This window comes from Lepus europaeus, chromosome 4 (genome assembly GCF_033115175.1).
Source record: "Lepus europaeus isolate LE1 chromosome 4, mLepTim1.pri, whole genome shotgun sequence".
Taxonomy (NCBI): Eukaryota; Metazoa; Chordata; class Mammalia; order Lagomorpha; family Leporidae; genus Lepus; species Lepus europaeus.
Genome location: NC_084830.1, coordinates 17820737 through 17840317, shown reverse-complemented (window position 1 = coordinate 17840317; position 19581 = coordinate 17820737). Strand labels below are relative to the sequence as shown.

Genomic DNA, 19581 nt, shown 5'->3' with positions numbered 1-19581 from the left:
TGTCAGCGCTCATGGGAGAGGCCCCGAGAACTGAAAACAGCAGTTACACTAGTATGGAGGCGGTTGGTGATGTCAGTGCTGCAGGAGAGATGTTGGTTGGAGCAAGGAAATGCAATACTGTGAAAAAACAAAATCTGAGGAACGATTTTGGGCTTGGGGTAGGAGAATTGAGTGTTTAGTTGACAGTGTAAAGCTTCCAAGGCAGGGGAAAGATTATGAAGTACAGTTCCAGTACAGGCTGTGTTTTAAATAAGGAGAGATCTTTTCTAAATCAGATGGGAAAAGAAGAAAGGCGGACAGAGTGAAGTAGATTCTCATGTTTGATGGCGCAGGGGGGTGGGGGGGTAGGAGATCGGCTCCTCTTTTCTCTGTAATAATAGAGTTAGGTATCTCTGAGTATTGAAAAGGTGCCTTGCAAACCATGTGTTTATTTATTTTTTTTTTAAATTGTATTTGCTTATTATTTGAGAGGGAGAGAGAAAACGGAGCGAGAGCGCTCCCATGCACTGGTTCAGTCTCCGAAAGTCTGCGGACACCCTGACCAGGCCAGACTGAAGCCGGGGGCTGGGAACTCAGCCCAGTTCTCCTCCATGGGTTACCAAGGACCCAAGCCCTTGAGCGCTCGGCGGCTGACTTGGAAGTGGAGCAGAGTCAAACCCGGGGACTCTGATGTGGGATGGGATGTGAGCGTCTCAACCACCAGGCCAAACACCTGCCCAAACACTGTTTTAAATGTGGAGAGAGGCCTGATGTCTCCAGCTGTTTTCACGGGTAAATATTCTATTATATTCATGCTCACAGGGGTGGGCGGTGCTTAATGCACACTCAGGTGGATTTCCATTCGAATGATAATGACGTTAAAGCCACCGACGCCCTGACGGCCAGGAGAAGTACAAGCTCCAATCAGGCCCCTTTCATAAGGCGCAGGACCAGGGAGCGAGGATCGGAGCTGGCATCCCAGCACGCGGCGCCGCTCCGGGATCCTAAGGGTTAAGATCAAAGAGCCACGACCCTCGCCGCTGCCTAGAAGGGCCCGGGCAAAGCCTGCCGGGAAAGACATGGCGGCTTCCTGTCTCCGTCTTCCGGGTGTGAGAATTCAGGACCGCGGGTGCCGAGGGTCGGGAGGAGCGGTGTGCGTTATCTCCCGGAGCGCTGCTGGGGATGCAGGGAGCCTCGGGTGCAGCCCCCGGCACAGTGAGTTCCTTTTTGAGAGGAAGGGAGCCGAGGGGCGCCGGCTAGGGGAGCGGACCCCGCACGGCCCCGTCTTCAGGGTCCGTCCCAGGGAGCCATCCGGCTGCTGCGCGGTGCCACGGCCCGGCCCTGGCCTGCGGGTGCCTGCAAGGATCTTGTCTTGCTGGTCTGCTCGGCTGGAGCCTCACCGGGCAGTGTCCCGCTAAGCTGAGCTTCGGGCAGTGCGTTCGCTTGCAAGGTCTTCTGGGAGGCGTGAGCCACTCTGGTCACCTGCTCGCTCGGTGACAGCGACAGCCGACCCTCTGCGGGGTGACATCTCAGGACAGCCTTTTCCTGCCTTGTCTGGCCTTGACTGTCCCGCTGTCTTGGTGTTGCCGAGGGCTGCGTTACTACATCTCCTGGGGAGAACGGTGGGAAAGGACCCCGTCACTCAGACTCTGGCTTCCCTGTACGTGCGTTGACAGCCGCGTGTCCCGGGGCAGCTGAACACAGCACCTTTGGTTGAGTAGCATCTTTCCCCTTCCGCTCCGGTGTGTCTGTCTGCCTTCCGACACTGGGGACGTCTGTAACGCAGTTTCGGCTTTAGCACAGAGCCCCTCTGGTTTTTGGAGCGTGCTTACCTGACTTGTGCTCGCAGTGAGAGGAAGTTTGGGGATACAGGTCTGTTTACTAAAAGACGGCTGAGAAATTCCGGAATAAAGGCCATCCTCAGGATTGCCTACAGTTTTCCCAGCTCTGCTTACTGCTCTAGTTTACTGTAACAGCTGTTGTGTGACCCTGGGGGGCTGTTAAAGACCTTATAAAAACTCTATAGGGGCCGGCGCCCTGGCTCACTTGGTTACTCCTCCGCCTGTGGCACCGGCATCCCATGTGGGCGCCAGTTCTAGTCCCGGTTGCTCCTCTTCCAGGCCAGCTCTCTGCTGTGGCCAGGGAGTGCAGTGGAGGATGGCCCAAGTGCTTGGGCCCTGCACCCCATGGGAGACCAGGAGGAAGCACCTGGCTCCTGGCTTCAGATTGGCGCAGCACGCCAGCCGTGGTGGCCATATAGGGAGTGAACCAAAGGAAGGAAGAGCTTTCTCTCTGTCTCTCACTGTCTATAACTCTACCTGTCAAATAAATAAAAAACTAAAAAAAAAAAAATCTATAAAGTTCCCAGTGAGATATTATTATTATTTTAAAGATTTGTTTATTTATTTGAAAGTCAGAGTTACACAGAGGAGGAGAGACAGAGAATTCTTTCATCCACTGGTTCACTCCCCAAATGGTCGGGACAGCTGGAGCTGGGCCAATCTGAAGCCAGGAGCTTCTTCCTGGTCTTCCATATGGGTGCAGGGCCATCTTCTACTGCTTTCCCAGGCCGTAGCAGAGAACTGGATCAGAAGTGGAGCAGCCGGGACTTGAACCAGCGCCCATATGGGATGCTGGTGCTGCAGGCGGCGGCTTTACCTGCCATGCCACAGTGCTGGCCCCGATCTTACTATTATTAATGTACAACTTTAGAGGGCTGTTGTGAGAATTAAGTGAGAAAGATGTGTAAATTATTTAGTTTGTTACTTGATGCAAAACAGATGTTGGTGGGGTAGAAATTATACAATTGTGTGTGTGTGTGTTTTTTTTTTTTTAATATGTGTGCCCTTTCAGGCTTTTATTGTGCCTCATCCCCCACCCTCCAACCCACTTACGGCATTCTTTACATCCTACAATGGGTGTTAAGTCCGTATAGGACTGTCTTTCCATGTGGATCACCTTTCTTAGTCCCTTAATGTAGGTCAGGGATTATAGTTGGCTCCACAAGGTCGTTTCGCCTAAAATGGACATTGTACTTAGGATAGACTTACATGTAAGAGCCTTTATATTTGGGAGTTATTGTCTATAATTGTTCCAGCCCTGTTTTGTCTTAATTTCTTATTAGTGGCTATATAAATTCTTTTGAGATTGACTTCAAAGATTTCTGCCGGCACCGCGGCTCACTAGGCTAATCCTCTGCCTTGCGGCGCCGGCACACCGGGTTCTAGTCCCGGTCGGGGCTCCGGATTCTGTCCCGGTTGCCCCTCTTCCAGGCCAGCTCTCTGCTATGGCCCGGGAAGGCAGTGGAGGATGGCCCAAGTGCTTGGGCCCTGCACCCCATGGGAGACCAGGAGAAGCACCTGGCTCCTGTCATCGGATCAGCGCGGTGCGCCGGCCGCAGCACGCCACCCACGGCGGCCATTGGAGGGTGAACCAGTGGCAAAAAGGAAGACCTTTCTCTCTGTCTCTCTCTCTCTCACTGTCCACTCTGCCTGTCAAAAAAAAAAAAAATTAAAAAAAAAAAAAGATTTCTTTATTCGGTCAACAAACAAATTATTCACTGCAACGAAATGTGGTACTTTCTCTTCCTTAGCTGCTTCTAGGCCAGCAGATAGATTTCTTAGAGTCGTTGAAAGTGTTATTATTGGTACCTTTTCCGAAAAAGTACTGTGTTTTTCAATGGAAAGTGTTTCTAAGCTATGCGTGGGCAATGAGCATTAGTATGCATTCTGTGAGGGACCTTCAAAAAGTTCATGGGAAATGTGTTTTATGAGAAAATGGTGCATGAGCTTAAACATTTTTTTACTGCACCAGAATTACTTGTGATTCTGTTTTCTGTGAACTTTTCAAAGTCCTTTCCTATCTTCGAAGCTTGATCCTCAGACTTCTGGTGTGAAAATTGAATTTTTAGGATTACGTCTTTAGAGAAGGTAACTTGCCTCTGTGATAAGATTTTCTGAACAAGCTTCTACAGGCCTCAGTTCTTATTTTGAGTGTGGTTCACAGGACATTCTGTGCCTGTAATTGTGACGTTACAATGGTTGGGAAGGAAGGAGGAGGTGCACACTTTGACAGATGCCTCCAAACATGACCTGTTTCCTCCTGCAGGACTTCTGGTCCCTAACCTGGCTGGTTTCATTGTGATGGAGCAAGAAGAAGAACTGTTGGTCTCAGATTCTCATGGCTTCCTGAAGAGGGAGAGTTTGAAAAGCCCCTTTACAGGTGAGGGATCCAGATGATCTGGATCTTTGGAAATTTGTTACAGAGTGTGCTATAGCATATGTAGAAAGAACAGCGTGTTAGGAGGAGACAGACTTTCTTTTGAGTCCCTGCTGTGTCACTTACAAGCTGTGTTAACTCTTTCTGTGTTAGTTTTCTCATCTTTAAGAAAAACAGGGATAATATCTGTCTTAACATTTGTTTTAAGATTAATGAGAAGCCACATGCAGAGCTACTGACCTGAATAAATAATGGCTACCATCGTTATTTCTATACTTGGTCAGATTTTAACCAAGCTGCTGTGTAGTTTTCGGATGGAATCCTATTCAGTTTCACTCCTCCTCAGATTCCCCTTTTCCTTTCAAGTCTTCTACAAGAAAGTTGACTGCATTTACTTTTACACTGACATTCTCCTTGGGAGTTGCTGACGACAGCTCCAATACTTCCTTAGTATTGTTACTAAGAACAAAAAAGGCACTTGCTTCTGGTGAACACACAGAATAAAAGAAGTGAAGCTAGCTTTAAAAACTATGTGGAATAATTTCTGAGAGCTTACGTTGTTTCCTCTCTCTTACACTGCAAATTAGATTTTTCTTCTCCAACAGAGATTAGGAACTATTTTTAGGCTATTTATTTATTCTTGCAGGAGATGAAAGTAAGGCTAATTTGGGAACTGTTCAACATCATAAACGTAAGAGAGATAAAGAGAGAGCTCCAAAATGGCCTACGAGACATCGCCCACAAAATTCCAAGCATGAAGATACAAAAGAAATAGCAATGACATGGTCCCGAGGGGATGAGAACTGGTGCCATGCTGTCCTTGAGGATGACGGCAAGTCAGAGATGTGGGGAGATTCTACAGGGCGAGAGGAGGAAGAACCCAGTCACCGGGCATGGGACCCCGGAGAACATGCCGACGCCTCTGTCCAGCAAAATTCGCCTCTCAGAGACAAGCCCTACAAATGTCCTGAATGTTGGAAAAGCTTCCATAATAGTTCTCATTTGCGTACTCACCAGAGGACCCACTCGGGAGAAAAGCCTTATAAGTGTTCCGAGTGTGGCAAGTGTTTCTGTAACAGTTCCCACCTGATTCAGCATCTAAGAACACACACGGGCGAGAAGCCCTACCGGTGCGGGGACTGTGGGAAAAGCTTCAGCAACACCTCGCACCTTATCATACACGAGAGGACTCACACGGGAGAGAAACCCTACACATGTCCCGAGTGTGGGAAGAGTTTCAGCAGCAGCTCTCACCTTATCCAGCACCACCGATCACACACGGGTGAGAAACCCTACGAGTGCCCTGTCTGTGGCAAAGGCTTCAGCCACAGCTATGTCCTAATAGAACACCAGAGGACCCACACTGGAGAAAAGCCTTTTAAGTGCCCTGACTGTGGGAAGCGTTTTAGTCAGAGTTCCAGCCTGATCCGCCACCAGCGGACGCACACAGGCGAGAAGCCCTACAAATGCCTCGAGTGTGGAAAAAGCTTTGGTTGCAATTCTACGCTCATAAAGCATCAGCGAACACACACCGGCGAGAAGCCCTACCAGTGTTCAGCATGCGGGAAGAACTTCAGTCGCAGTTCAAACCTTATTGCGCACCAGAAGATGCACACAGGAGAGAAACCCTGTGAAAGTTCTGAATGCAAAGAGAGTTTGAGTCAGAGCGGCAGTGTGGCAGAAGGCTGTGGAAACCAGCCAGGAGAGAAACCGTATAAATGCTGCGAATGTGGCAAGGGTTTTGGCCTGAGCTCCCACCTCATTAGACATCAGAGGACACACACAGGGGAGAAACCGTACAGGTGTTCTGAGTGCTGGAAGACGTTCAGCCAGAGTTCCACCTTGGTGATCCACCAGAGGACACACACAGGGGAGAAGCCGTACAAGTGTCCCGAGTGTGGGGGGTGCTTCAGCCAGAGCTTTAACCTTATCAGGCACCGGAGGACGCACAGGGGCGAGAAACCCTACAAATGTGCTGACTGTGACAAGCGCTTCAGCAGAGGCGCCTACCTGAGTCAGCACCGGAAAATCCACCTCGGGAAGGCTTCCGCCTCGCCCGAAGCGGGGCATCTCCCTCCGGCGTGGGCTTGGAGAAACTGTCCAGCGGGAATGGCCCTCCTCCCTTCTTTTTCCGTCTTGAATTCATCTTCCTGAGTCCCAAAGTCTGGTGGTGGTGTTTTTTCAGTGCCCCTTATTGCAAGGCGTTCTGTGATCATTGTACTGTAAGGTTTCTTTGGTGTTTCTGCCGAAACCTATGGGAAAAGTCAGCCTCCCGGGTTAGAGGATGGGAGGGCTCAGATCATGAGGTTGTTGGAGTCTCCCCATGAGAGACACTGCCAAGGGCGAAGAGAAAGAGGGTTGGTTGGTTGGTTGTTTTTTAATGTATGATAGGAAAAGCTTTAAGGGAGACTGTGGAGTGTTCCTGGAGTAATTAAAAGGATCTGTGAGAACTTGGACCTGGAATTGCTACTGAGTTATCCTGCTTTCCCTTGTCTTTTTTTTTTTTTTTTTTTTTTTTTTTTTGACAGGCAGAGTGGATAGTGAGAGAGAGAGACAGAGAGAAAGGTCTTCCTTTTGCTGTTGGTTCACCCTCCAACGGCCGCTGCGGCCGGCGCACCGCGCTGATCCGAAGCCAGGAGCCAGGTGCTTCTCCTGGTCTCCCATGGGGTGCAGGGCCCAAACACTTGGGCCATCCTCCACTGCCTTCCCGGGCCATAGCAGAGAGCTGGCCTGGAAGAGGGGCAACTGGGATAGAATCCGGCGCCCCAACCGGGACTAGAACCCGGTGTGCCAGGCGCCGCAAGGAGGAGGATTAGCCTGTTAAGCCACGGTGCCGGCCTCCCTTGTCTTTTTAAGTGGAAATAGATCCTTGCTGGCCTTAAGGGTTTGCCCAGAGAAAGGGTCTTTTTGGGCAAATATGAATTCCTGCCTGTTCTGTGTGTCATAAGAGAAAGATTTACCTTTTGTAAATGTATTTTTATTAAATAAAAATTAACTTTTGTAGCAGATAGAACTGCACGGTCTAATACTGTAGCTTCTAATTTAAATTTAAAATTAAGTGAAATCTAAAATCCTATTCCATAATCACTTTAGCCACACTTGCTAAGTTCTCATAGCCACTTGTGACTAGTGGCTGCTGTATTGGGTATCTTTATAGAAAGTTCTTTCTTTTTTTTTTTTTTTTAAGATTTTTATTTATTTGAGAGGTAGAGTCACAGACAGTGAGAGGGAGAGACAGAAAGAAAGGTCTTCCCTCCACTGGTTCACTCCTGAAATGGTATCAATGGCTGGAGCTGCGCTGATCCAAAGCCAGGAGCCAGGAGCCTCCTCTGGGTCTCCCACGCGGGTGCAGGGGCACAAGCACCTGGGCCATCTTCCACTGCTTTCCCAGGCCATAGCAGAGAGCTGGTTTGGAAGAGGAGCAGCCGGAACCAGAACTGGCACCCATATGGGATGCCGGCACTGCAGGTGGCGGCTTTACCCACCACGCCACAGTGCAGGTCCCTCTTTCTTTCTTTCTTTTTTTTTTTTTTTAAGATTTTATTTATTTTTATTTGAGAGGTAGCGTTACAGACAGTAAGAGGGAGAGACAGAGATAAAGGTCTTCCTTCCTTTGGTTCACTTCCCAAATGGCAGCAACGGCTGGAGGTGTGCCAATCCAAAGCCAGGAGCCAGGTATCCTCCTGGTCTCCCATGTGGGTACAGGGACCCAAGAACTTGGGCCATCCTCCACTGCTTTCCCAGGCCACAGCAGAGAGCAGGATGGGAAGAGGAGCAGCTGGGACTAGAACTGGCACCCATGTGGGATGCTGGCACCACAGGTGGAGGATTAACCTACTGTGCCACGGTGCTGGCCCCGGTTCTTCATTTCAAAATCATCATTTTTGACAGCCTCAGATATTTTTTGAAAGACTAGAAATTTGTCCCAGCATTTTTGCCCTCCAAAAGGAATTGTAATACAAACTAGAAATGGGGTAGAGTTTTGAAGGCACTGGGTTGAGAGATTGGATACATGTTGTACTTTATATGTTCAACCAACTACATTATCTAGTGATATGGTCTCATTGCTTGGTCAAAGCCAGGATACGAGGTAGGATTCCTGAATTCTGTTTTTAAGTTTGACAAAGAGCTCCCCCCTCCCCCTCCCCCTCCCCCTCCGCCGCCGCCAGTTTTTACTTTACATAATCCTTAGTTCAGTAACTGGGTTCTCTTTTTAATATTTAGCCCACTAATTCTGAGCCAGCATCCAAGGACAGTCTGCCGTTGGCCACTGATAGCCGCTAGCTTCAGTATCTGCAGTTTTCTTTTGTCTCTTGATGGTCCTGCCCAATGGAGCTGGCCAATGGATAACCGAGAATCATCTTCCTGGCCCATCTGTCCCATGGGGATGATGCTTTGCAAAGAAAGCACTGGATGTATCCTATTCTCCCTTCCTATTTTTTTCCTACTTGTGCAAAGATGGATGTATCAGAAGGTCAGGACTCATAAGCTACCCAGGATTTCATCTTATGTATTTAGAATGTGGAGCCAAGTAGGGCTAATTGTGGCTACAGCAAAGGGCTATAGCTGGCAGCTAATTGAATTGCATGGTGATCATTTCATGACTGTGGTGCCCTGGAAACTGATGAGGCATTGTGCATTTTTGTATTGTAACATGGCTAGAAACTAAAGCAAAAGCTAACAAATAAAGGTATTTAAGAAGTATTTGGGAGTGATTTTTCTGTTTTCAAAAAGGGAGAAAACCTTGGGCATCACTGGCTATTATACAACTGCCTAAGCATCTTTCTACCTCTGTGTGCTATATGATACTGCATGATTTCTCTTAAACTGTGTGATATCTTAGGAAAGTATTTTACCAAATATAACTAGGAAAATTAAATTTAGGGGTTTGTTTTTCAGTCTGAAATGCCATTGCAAAGTAGCAGCTGTTGGGTGATACAGAATCATCAGTCCCATGATCCATGGCAGATAACACTCTGAACCTCAGTGCCCTCATGTGTCAAGTGGAAACATGCCCACCTTACAGAGTTGCTATAAAATTCAGCATTTTGCAAAGCATCTACCACAGTGCTTAAAATACGAGTCTCAGTAAATGGTAGTTGATTATTATTAATCCAGACAAATGGAAAAATGTCATCTACATGTTCTTAAAATAGAAATAGTAATAAAAAGCTAAGCTTATCCAAGTTGATTTTTTTAAAGATCTATTTATTTATTTGAAAGAGTTATACAGAGAAGGAGAGGCAGAGAGAAAGAGAGAGAGGTCTTCCATCTGCTGATTCACTCCCCACTTGGCTGCAATGTTTGGAGCTGCACCCATCTGAAGGCAGGAGCCAGGAGCTTCCTCTGGGTCTCCCACATGGGTGCAGGGGCCCAAGGACTTGGGCCATCTTTCACCGCTTTCCTAGGACACAGCAGAGAGCTGGATCAGAAGTGGAGCATCTGGGACTCAATCCGCCGCTCATATTGGATGCTAGCACTGCAGGCGGCGACTTTACCCGCTTTGCCGCAGCGTTGGACCCCCACTTGATTCTTTTTAATCAAACTCAAGAACTCCAAGGGATAAGGTACTGGAAAACACAAGCTTATATTTTGTTTCAAGTCAGAAACACTTATTTCATTCCTGTTGTAAGCAGCTGTATCAGAAGCAGAGAATGTTACTGAATTTTTGTTGGTATTGATGAAATAAAGGAAAGATTTAATTATTTATTTGAAAGAGTTACACAGGGAGAGAAGAAGAGGCAGAGAGAGAGAGAGAGAGAGAGAGAGAGAGAGAGAGGTCTTCCATCTGCTGGTTCACTCCTCAATTGGCCTCAGCGGCCAGAGCTATGTCAATCCAAAGCCAGGAGCTTTGGATCCTACACGGGTGCAGGGGCCCAAGGACCCGGTCCATCCTCTACTGCTCTCCCAGGCCATAGCAGAGAGCTGGATCAGAAGTGGAGTGCCCATATGGAATGCCTGCACTGCTACGCCACAGTGCTGGCCCTGAAACAAAGGATTTGGTTTAAGTCAGAAAAGAAAAATAGGAGCTTAAGTTAATTTACATCTGAAGAGATTAACAACAGGTATAATTTATATTTTATTGCTATCACCTTACACTATGCTTTATGACTGCTGAAAATCATAAAAAACCTATTTCACAAACTTAGTTGACTGCAGGGTATAGATATTCCCATTTTAGAGGGTCAAGATAACTACATCAGTAAATCAGCTTGACAAGACTCCTGACCTCTTTGGACAGAAAATGAGGAAAATAGAAGAGAGATTTGCCTCTTGTGAGAACCTAACAGTCAAATGTAGTCATGTTTGATGTCTTTGCTTCAGTTTCATTATTTAGCAAGTGGATTCTTTGGTAAACTCCATGAGAGGTAAATATTCTGTATTCTCTATTTTTCTTGCTAGCACAAATGATTCTGCCTGCAAATGAAGCATTGTTATTTATGAATGAATTGTTTCACAGTTTCTTTTAAGGGGAGACTCCTATATTCAAATTTTTTGATTCTGAGATGAGACGGTACTCATGTATTTCTCTGATTCAGTGCCTTACAGAGATCCATGGCAATGCAAGTACTCACAAATACAACGGGCAGCTCTCTCCCTCACTGTTGTACCGCCTACCAGAGGGCATGCAAGCATGTCTGTGTTGTGGAATCTGAGGTCAAGGTAGACTCCTGTCATCCCACGTCATCCGGCCTGGATCTACCAAATGGACCTTCTCTGTACTGTAGGTTTCCTCACCTATGGTGAAGGTAGTGAAGTATGGTACTGTGACGGTTGCTCTTTAGGCATCAGTCTGACATACAAGGGGGCTTCGGAAGGTTCGTGGAAAAATGAGATTAAAAGATAACGCAGGGGCCGGTGCTGTGGCGTAGTGGGTAAAGCCACTACTTGCAGTGCTGGCATCCCATATGGGTGCCGGTTCAAGTCCCAGCTACTCCACTTCTGATCCAGGTCTCTGCTAAGGCCTGGTAAAGCAGTAGAAGACGGCCCAAGTCCTTGGGCCCCTGCACCTGCGTGGGAGACCTGGGAGAAGCTCCTGGTTCCTGGCTTTGGATCAGCCCAGCTCTAGCCATTGCAGCCATTTGGGGAGTGAACCAGCAGATGGAAGACCTCTCTCTCTCTCTGCCTCTGCCTTTCTGTAATAATGCCTGTCTAATAAATAAATCTTAAAAAAATAATGCAAAATTTTTGTGAACTTTCTGAAGACCCTAATATGCATCTCAGTCAACCTGTTCACCTGAAAACACACAGCAATTACAAAACAGCATTTCCTTTTAGTTCTGTTTTTGAGTTTATACAACTCCTTTCAAGCAGTGTAAACTTCCATTAATTAAAAAAAACTTTACCTGGTGCCTAATATGTTCAGCAGAGGTCATGTGCCATTGGGAGGAGAAAATGTAAGCATTATTCAGTTGTAGAATATGTGCAGCTTTGGGGCCAGCACTGTGGTGCAGTGGGTTAAAGCCCTGGCCTGCAGTGCTGGCATCCCATATGGGCGCCGGTTTGAGTCTTCGCTGCTCCACTTCTGATCCAGCTCTCTGCTATGGCCTGGGAAAGCAGTAGAAGATGATTCAAGTCCTTGGGCCCCTGCACCCACATGGGAGACCAGGAGGAAGCTCCTGGCTCCTGGCTTCGGATCAGCTCAGCTCTGACTGTTGTGGTCATTCGGGAAGTAAACCAGTGGATGGAGGACCTCTCTGTCTTTCCCTCTCTCTGTAACTCTGCCTTTCAAATAAATAAAAAAAAAAAAACTTAAAAAAAAAAAAAACAACAACAAGATGAATACATGCATCTTTTCAGATGACTCCTGTCTCCTTGTTGGCTCTGGAACTTGACTTATTCTGCTAAACCCACCCTCTTCAAATTCAATCATTTGGTAGTCTGGGAGCTAGAGATAACAGAGTTTAAAGTGAGTGGCTTTGCTTTGTGAAAATGCAAGCTCTGTGAAGCCAGACACACCGTTTTGTTCATAGTGGTGTCAGTAGTTGTTGAGCGGATATCATACACATACGTGTTTTATGCGAACGCCCAAGTGGATGCCCTTCCAGGATATTTGTTCCTAATGGACTCTAAAGGCCTTGAGTGCAGGAATGGATTCCCAGATTCCAACACAGAACCTGTCTGGTTGGTTTTGGTTGAGCAGTCCCGTGGATGGAGTCTGCAGACTTAGGTTGTATACTCTGAGTGTCTCTTCAGGCTCCCTTAACACTTTGACCTGCTCCAACCACAGAGACTGGGCTGGCTTTTAAGTGCAAGTGGCTGCCCTAGGAGGCTGCGTTTGTCCTTCCCCTAACCCAGGAGGACTCTCAGAATGTCCTGATTGTTCAGGATCCTACAAAGGGAAGACCTTGAGCTTCAGACTCAACTGTGTAGGACATGCTTAAAGCCTCTTTCAAATTCAGATTTCAGTCACTGGCTCTATTAGCTTTTTATTACTTAAACTAAAATACCTGAGAGGAGTTTCTTGGGAAGGAAAATAGTTGGTTTACAGGTTGGAGGTTACAGTTCAAGATCAGGCAATCCCATTCATCTGATGTCTGGTGGAAGCTGAGCGTGAACATGATTCCGTGATGAGCCAAAAAGCAGAGGGGAAAAGGATACACGTGCTTAGTTTATATAATCAGCCCTGTCCGAACCACCTTGTGAGGGCATGCCTAGAGCCCTACCACTGGGCCCCTCTCCTAGCTGTCATAATTAGATCAAGTCGCTACCCTAGTCCTTCAGCTGTTAGCATCAACCCATTAATTGTTAACATAGGACTTTGGAGTTTAAATGTCTTAATGAGTTTAGGGAGCCAAGTCCTGTTCAATCCATCAGTCCAAAACATTGGCTTTGTTCTCTGTAACCTCCTAAGATTTGGTAAGAAGTGAATGAGGTGAGGTACTTGACATCTCAAGTGCTAAGGAAATAGTTGTCTGCCTTTTTCTGTCCACCCTCATGTGCTCCTGCTTTTTGCCAAGAATGGGCTTTCTAGGTACAGGAATAATCAGTTCTTGGGTTATTTCTAGGTTTCTAAAATAGATTTTTTTTTATAAAGATTTACTTATTTATTTGAAAGAGTTACACAGAGATAGAAGGAGAGGCAGAGAGAGAGAGAGGTCTTCCATCCAATGATTCACTCCCTAAGTGGCCGCAACCTCCTGAGCTGTGCCAGGAGCCAGGCACTTCCTCCAGGCCTTCCCACACAGGTGCAGGGGTCCAAGGGCTTAAACTAGCGCCAACACTGCAGGTGGTGGCTTTACCCACTACGCCACAGCACCGGCCCTCTAAAATAGAGATCTAAATACCACTTAGCTCATGGGTTTGTTCCGAGATCAAATGAGATAGTGTAGGTAATTTATTTGGCATTCCTTACTAGCTAGTCACCACTGTTTACTATCATTATATAAAGTGGCCTTAGAACATCTTGAGTCATTGGATTATCTTTGAAGGACACCTCCAAGTTGCAGGTATCCCCTAAGGCCACTAATCCTTTTGTTATTGTTTACCTCATGACTATGAAGGGGCGTGAATACATAGGAGTGTGCAGCAAGCTGCAGAAAGCAGATAAAGCTGATAATGTAGCAGTCTGTATTGTAATATGGCAAACCTTTGAGCAACTGCTGCTTTTTCTGTTTAAAAATCATCCCACCTTTCACTGCCTTCTTCCTTTTTGATCTCCTTCATCTTTTTTGGTCCCTTACCTCTTTGTCTACATGTGAACCTGAACATAGGTTTTTTTCTACCTTTCATTTTGTTTCCCATTATTCACTTCTCCCCCTACCCTGTCAGTGAAGTTGAAATCAAGTCAAGGGTGAGAGTTGGTCAAATGGTGGGGTTTGGTTATAAAGATGCAGATGGGAACAGGCTACTTGGGAATCATGACACAGCGGGCGTGTGGCTCTTTACCAACAGAAGCACCTTGTTGGGGCTAAGATAGCCAGGTTTCGGATCTAACATAGATGGATAAAATTAGTAGAAGGCTGGAATGGAGGTTTGGTTGAAAAATGACCATGATTAATTTTGAGCCATGGATAAATGGTCAGATTAAGAAAATAGTTGATTATACTGACTACACAGATAAGGGAAAAGATTTTTCCCCTTATTATTTCTTATTTTCTGATCATTAATGTAATACTTGCTAGTTGTAAATATTTAATTTTGAGCCATGCTAAATCATGGATAAATGGTCAGATTAAGAAAATAGTTGATTATACTGACTACACAGATAAGGGAAAAGATTTTTCCCCTTATTATTTCTTATTTTCTGATCATTAATGTAATACTTGCTAGTTGTAAATATTTAAAGAAATTTAAGCTAGGAGTGTATAAAGACCATTATAAAAATGACCCATAATCATGTTTCCCTGAGATCATATTCACCATTAAAATTCTGGAGTCTTTCCCAGCAATCTCTTTTCTAATAAAAAATATGAATAAATGTTTGTAAAAATTGGATCATATGGTATACTCAGTATTGCATCTTGATTTTTTTCTTAATTTTTTTAAAGATTTATTTTATTTTTTTGAAAGACAGAGTTACAGAGAGAGGTAGAAACAGAGAGAGAGGTGTTCCATCTGATGGTTCACTCCCCAGATGGCCGAAATGGCCAAAGCTGCACTGATCCGAAGCCAGGAGCCAGGAGCCAGGAGCTTCTTCTGGGTCTCCCATGTGGGGTGCAGGGGCCCAAGGACTTGGGCCATCTTCTCCTGTTATCCTAGGCCACAGCAGAGAGCTGAATTGGAAGAGGAGCAGCCAGGACTTGAACTGGTGCCCATATGGGATGTCGGCACTTCAGGCCAGGGCATTAACCCACTGCACCACAGTGCCGGCCCCTTTTCTTAATATTTTATCATTTTTTATTTTCATTGTTTTAGAATGACTGAGGTTTTTAATGGTTTAATGATGTTACAGTGAGTGAATATGCTAAAACAATTTAAATTTCTCTAATGTTGGCTGACTGTTTCTACTTGTTTGCTGTTACAAGTAACACTGCTGCGAATAATTTTTTGATGGTTTATTTTGGTGTTGTTTGGTTTTTTCCTTTTTTGTGGGGAGTATGCAGTTTCTCTAGGGTGAATGCCTAGAATTGGGATAATTAATTCAAAGAACATTAAAGCAATATTATTTCTTTCTGAAGTGTTTAGTAATTTAAATTATCCAAGCAAAATTATTTTGTTGAACACATTTTTTTGGGAGGTGGTGGAGAAAAACAAATAATACGGAAGCACATTATATATTATTTTAATCCCAAGTCAATACATGAATATGATAAAAACCTTATTTTAAGTAAATTTTTATTTAGATAATCTTTTTCCTCTCCCTATCCCCTTTAGCATAGGATCAGTCAGAATTCACTTTGGGTTGAATCATTTTAAGAACTATTTGGGGGCCAGCACTTTGGCATAATGGGTAAAGCTGCTGGCTGCAGTACTGACATCCCATATGGGCACAGGTTTGAGTCCTGGGTGCTCTACTTCTGATTCAGCTCTCTGTTATGGCCTGGAGAGCAATGGAAAATTGCCCAAGTCCTTGGGGCCCTGGGGAACTCATATGGGAGACCCGGAGGAAGCTCCTAGCTTCAGATCAGCTCAGCTCTGGCCGTTGCAGCCATTTGTAGGGGGTGAACCTGTGGATGGAAGACCTTTCTCTCCATCCCTCCCCCTTTCTGTCTGAACTCTACCTCTCAAATAAATGAATAATTTTTTTAAAAGAACTATTTAGACTTCCTTGTGCTATCCTAGGTGAAATTTCAACAGACCTCACTAGAAGCTGCTCCAGGAACTATGGAAATGAGATAAGGTCTAAAGCTTAGAATGTGCCAAGAGGAAGAATGATTGAGGAAGGGCTGACTGCTTTAGTATACTTGTATTTTGCTACCTGAGTCAGAAAATGAAAGTGTGCCTCAAGTCTAGGAGACTAGTTAAATTCCAGTTTGATAAATGGATGAGTATTTTAGTTTTTGAAACTGATATTGAGGAAAACACAGAATGGAGACTTACAAAATAATACCAAATTAGATTACTCAGAAGAGTACTCCCATCTTTCCAATCATACTACTATCAACAGTGACAAACTTCTGTTATTGAACGTTGGCATTTGTGTTTTATTAATGTATTTTCCCATACTGTGTGGGAAAGGAAAAAATAGATGTAAGGCATGAAATTCACCTTGATAGAGGTTATCTGGTTACTCTTACTAATTCTTTTTTAAAAAGATTTATTTATTTATTTGAAAGGTAGAGAGATCTAGAAAGGCAGAAGTAGAAAGAGAGAGAGAGCTTCCATCTGCTGGTTCACTCTCCAAATGGCCATAATGGCTGGAGCTGGGCCATCTGAAGCCAGGAGCCTGGAGCTTCTTCCTGGTCTCCCATGTGGCTGCAGGGCCCAAGCACTTGGGCCATCCTCCACTGCCTTCCCGGGCCATAGCAGAGAGCTGGCCTGGAAGAGGGGCAACCGGGATAGAATCTGGCACCCCGACCGGGACTAGAACCCGGTGTGCCAACACTGCAAGGTGGAGGATTAGCCTAGTGAGCCGCGGCACCGGCCTATTGTTTTTCTTTGTAATACATTAGATTGAAATCCTCAAAACTTTCTTTTTCATCATTCATTCACTTCTCCAGGGACTTTTTTTTTTTTTTAAGATTTATTTATTTACTTATTTATTTATTTATTTGAAAGGCAGAGTTACAGAGAGAGAGAGGGAGAGAGAGAGAGAGAGAGAGAGAGAGAGAGAGAGAGAGAGAGAGAGAGAGAAGTCTTCCATCCGCTGCTTCATTCCCCAAATGGCTGCAACAGCCAGACCGGGCCAAACAGAAGCCAGGATCCGGGAGCTTCTTCCAGGTCTCCCGCATGGATGCAGAGGTCCAAGCACTTGGGCCATTTTTCACTGCTTTTCCAGGTGCATCAGCAGGGAGAAGCACCTGGCTCCTGCCATTGGATCAGTGCAGTGCGCCGGCTGCAGCGGCCATTGGAGGGTGAACCAATGGAAAAGGAAGACCTTTCTATCTCTCTCTCTCTCTCACTGTCCACTTTGCCTGTCAAAAAAAAAAAAAAGAAAAGAAAAAAAGAAAAACAATAGTGTAAAAGGAATTGCTGGCCGGCGCCACGGCTCACTAGGCTAATCCTCCACCTTGCGGCGCCGGCACACCGGGTTCTAGTCCCGGTTGGGGCGCCGGATTCTGTCCTGGTTGCCCCTCTTCCAGGCCAGTTCTCTGCTATGGCCCGGGAAGGCAGTGGAGGATGGCCCAAGTGCTTGGGCCCTGCAGCCGCATGGGAGACCAGGAGAAGCACCTGGCTCCTGGCTTCGGATCAGCATGAAATGCCGGCCGCAGCGGCCATTGGAGGGTGAACCAATGGAAAAGGAAGACCTTTCTCTCTGTCTCTCTCTCTCTCACTATCCACTCTGCCTGTCAAAAAAAAAAAAAAAGGAATTGGTTAGTTTGCTACTCAAAAAATGTGGCAAGGGGGAATAAAATTACGAAAGGAGGGGTTGTATTTAATACATTGAAAAATGCAAATGCTTACCATATATGAAATATTGACTATTCAGCTGTGAACATGACAGGGTCCTTGCCTTAAGGAGTTGAATCCTTTGGAAAAGGTATGTGGGTAATTATTATACAAATTGATGACTGCAACAATGAAGAGGTGGAATAATGAAAACCTGAAGAAAAAGAGATGTGTGAATCGGGGTCTTACAGCATGAATAGTTGAAGGAAGAGGGTTAAGGCTTTTTCCCCATATTGAGAATGGCACTTGAAAAGGCACACGTCTAGGTCTGGCCTGCTCAACGAGGCCAATTAGACAACAGAGGTATTCAAGCAAGGCAATAAAAAGGTCAAATATGATTTTTATTTTTTGTAAGGTAAGTGGAACTTTGTGCAGGGAGGAGAAACAAAGTCAAACACTGCTAGATTCCTGAGCTAGATTTCTTATACTTGGCCTCAGACCAAGTAGTGCCACTACCTGTATGTCCATGACCTGTACGTCACTTTTCTTGTCTGTAAAGTGAGGCTAAAAACCAGTATTTACCCAATAGTGCCACGAGGGCAAAATTAACGGGTAGAAGAAAAACCCTCCGAATGCTGCAGGTACTAGAAGTTTTAGCTGTTGTCAGTAAATGGCCGATTTGATGTCATAGTTCATTGCCTTCACTTCAAGCTTACGTGAAAGATTCCTGATTTTGAAAAAATGAGCCATGGCAAGATTAAAAAATAGTTTAGCAATGCTTATATAACATTTCAGTCAGTCCAGAAAATTCAGTGTTGTGCCTCATGCTGAGCCTTACAAATGTTCTTTCTGCCTCAAGTTCAGAAGTTGAACTGTCCAAAAGGTTGAGGACATGACATTATAAGAATGACTTCATAAACACAGAGATTTAAAAATCACCAGCTATTTAATAAGAAAAAAAGTCATCTTACAGGGTAAGCTGGAAACAGTCATCCATGATAATGTATTCACATCTTAAATAATCAGCTACTTAAGCCATTTGTCATTTAGCAAGATAAGGACTCAGAGATACCAATAAACAGTTTATTATCTTCAGGAAAATTACTTCCCTTATATTGAGTTGATTTTCTGGAGTCTCCTGAAATTTGATGTATATTTCAAAAAGCCAGTTTGTTGACAACACTGTGGAATATTGTTGGGGAGAAATCAGTCTTTTTTTTTTTTTTAAAGATTTATTTATTTTATTTGAAAGGCAGAGTTACAGAGAGGCAGACACACACACATACACATTCAGAGAGAGAGAGAGAGAGAGAGAGAGAGAGAGAGAGTCTTCCATCCTCTGGTTCACTCCCTCAATTGGCTGCAACAGCTGGAGCTGAGCCAATCTGAAGCCAGGAGCTTCTTTCTGGTTTCCCAATGCTTGGGCCATCTTCTGCTATTCCAGGCCATAACAGAGAGCTGGTAGGAAGTGGAGCAGCCAGGACTTGAACCAGTGCCCATATGGGATGTTGGCACCATAGGTGGCAGCTTTACTGGCTATGCCACAGCACCCGCCCCCAGTCTTGGTTTCATAACAGGAAAGTTTGAGGAGCTATTGATAAGAGCCCTGTGGAACACAAGATTTGGAGACCAGGATTTGGTTTTTGTTGCTTATAAACTGTGATTTAGACAAGCCACTTAACCTCTTTAAGTTTCATTTTTATAAAATCTGACTTGTTTTCAGAGTCAAATTAGGGGCTGTGAGTGTTCTGACAAATGAAACGTGTAATATCTGAAGCCAGGAGCCAGGAGCCTCCTCCGGGTTTTCCAACGCGGGTGTGGGGGCCCAAAGACTTGGGCCATCTTCCACTGCCCTCCTAGGCCATAGCAGAGCGCTGGATGGGAAGTGGAACAGCTGGGTCTCGAACCGGCGCCCATGGGAGATGCAGGCACTGCCTACACGCACTGTTTTAC

At 45.4% G+C, this 19581-nt stretch overlaps 1 protein-coding gene across 3 annotated transcripts; it reads left to right on the top strand.

Annotated features, from left to right (window-relative positions):
* Positions 1 to 1006: 1006 nt before the first annotated feature.
* ZNF572 (zinc finger protein 572) lies at positions 1007 to 9076 on the top strand. 3 transcript variants are annotated; one of them, XM_062188001.1, is made up of 3 exons: positions 1007 to 1194; positions 4087 to 4200; positions 4844 to 9076. In XM_062188001.1, exons 1-3 carry the CDS (start codon positions 1059 to 1061, stop codon positions 6349 to 6351), a joined length of 1758 nt encoding a protein of 585 aa, XP_062043985.1. In that variant the 5' UTR covers positions 1007 to 1058; the 3' UTR covers positions 6352 to 9076. The 3 variants fall into 3 exon arrangements, with proteins under 3 accessions (XP_062043985.1, XP_062043987.1, XP_062043986.1); XM_062188003.1 differs by having other exon boundaries at positions 1066 to 1088; XM_062188002.1 differs by lacking the exon at positions 1007 to 1194 and adding an exon at positions 1317 to 1639.
* Positions 9077 to 19581: the final 10505 nt, after the last annotated feature.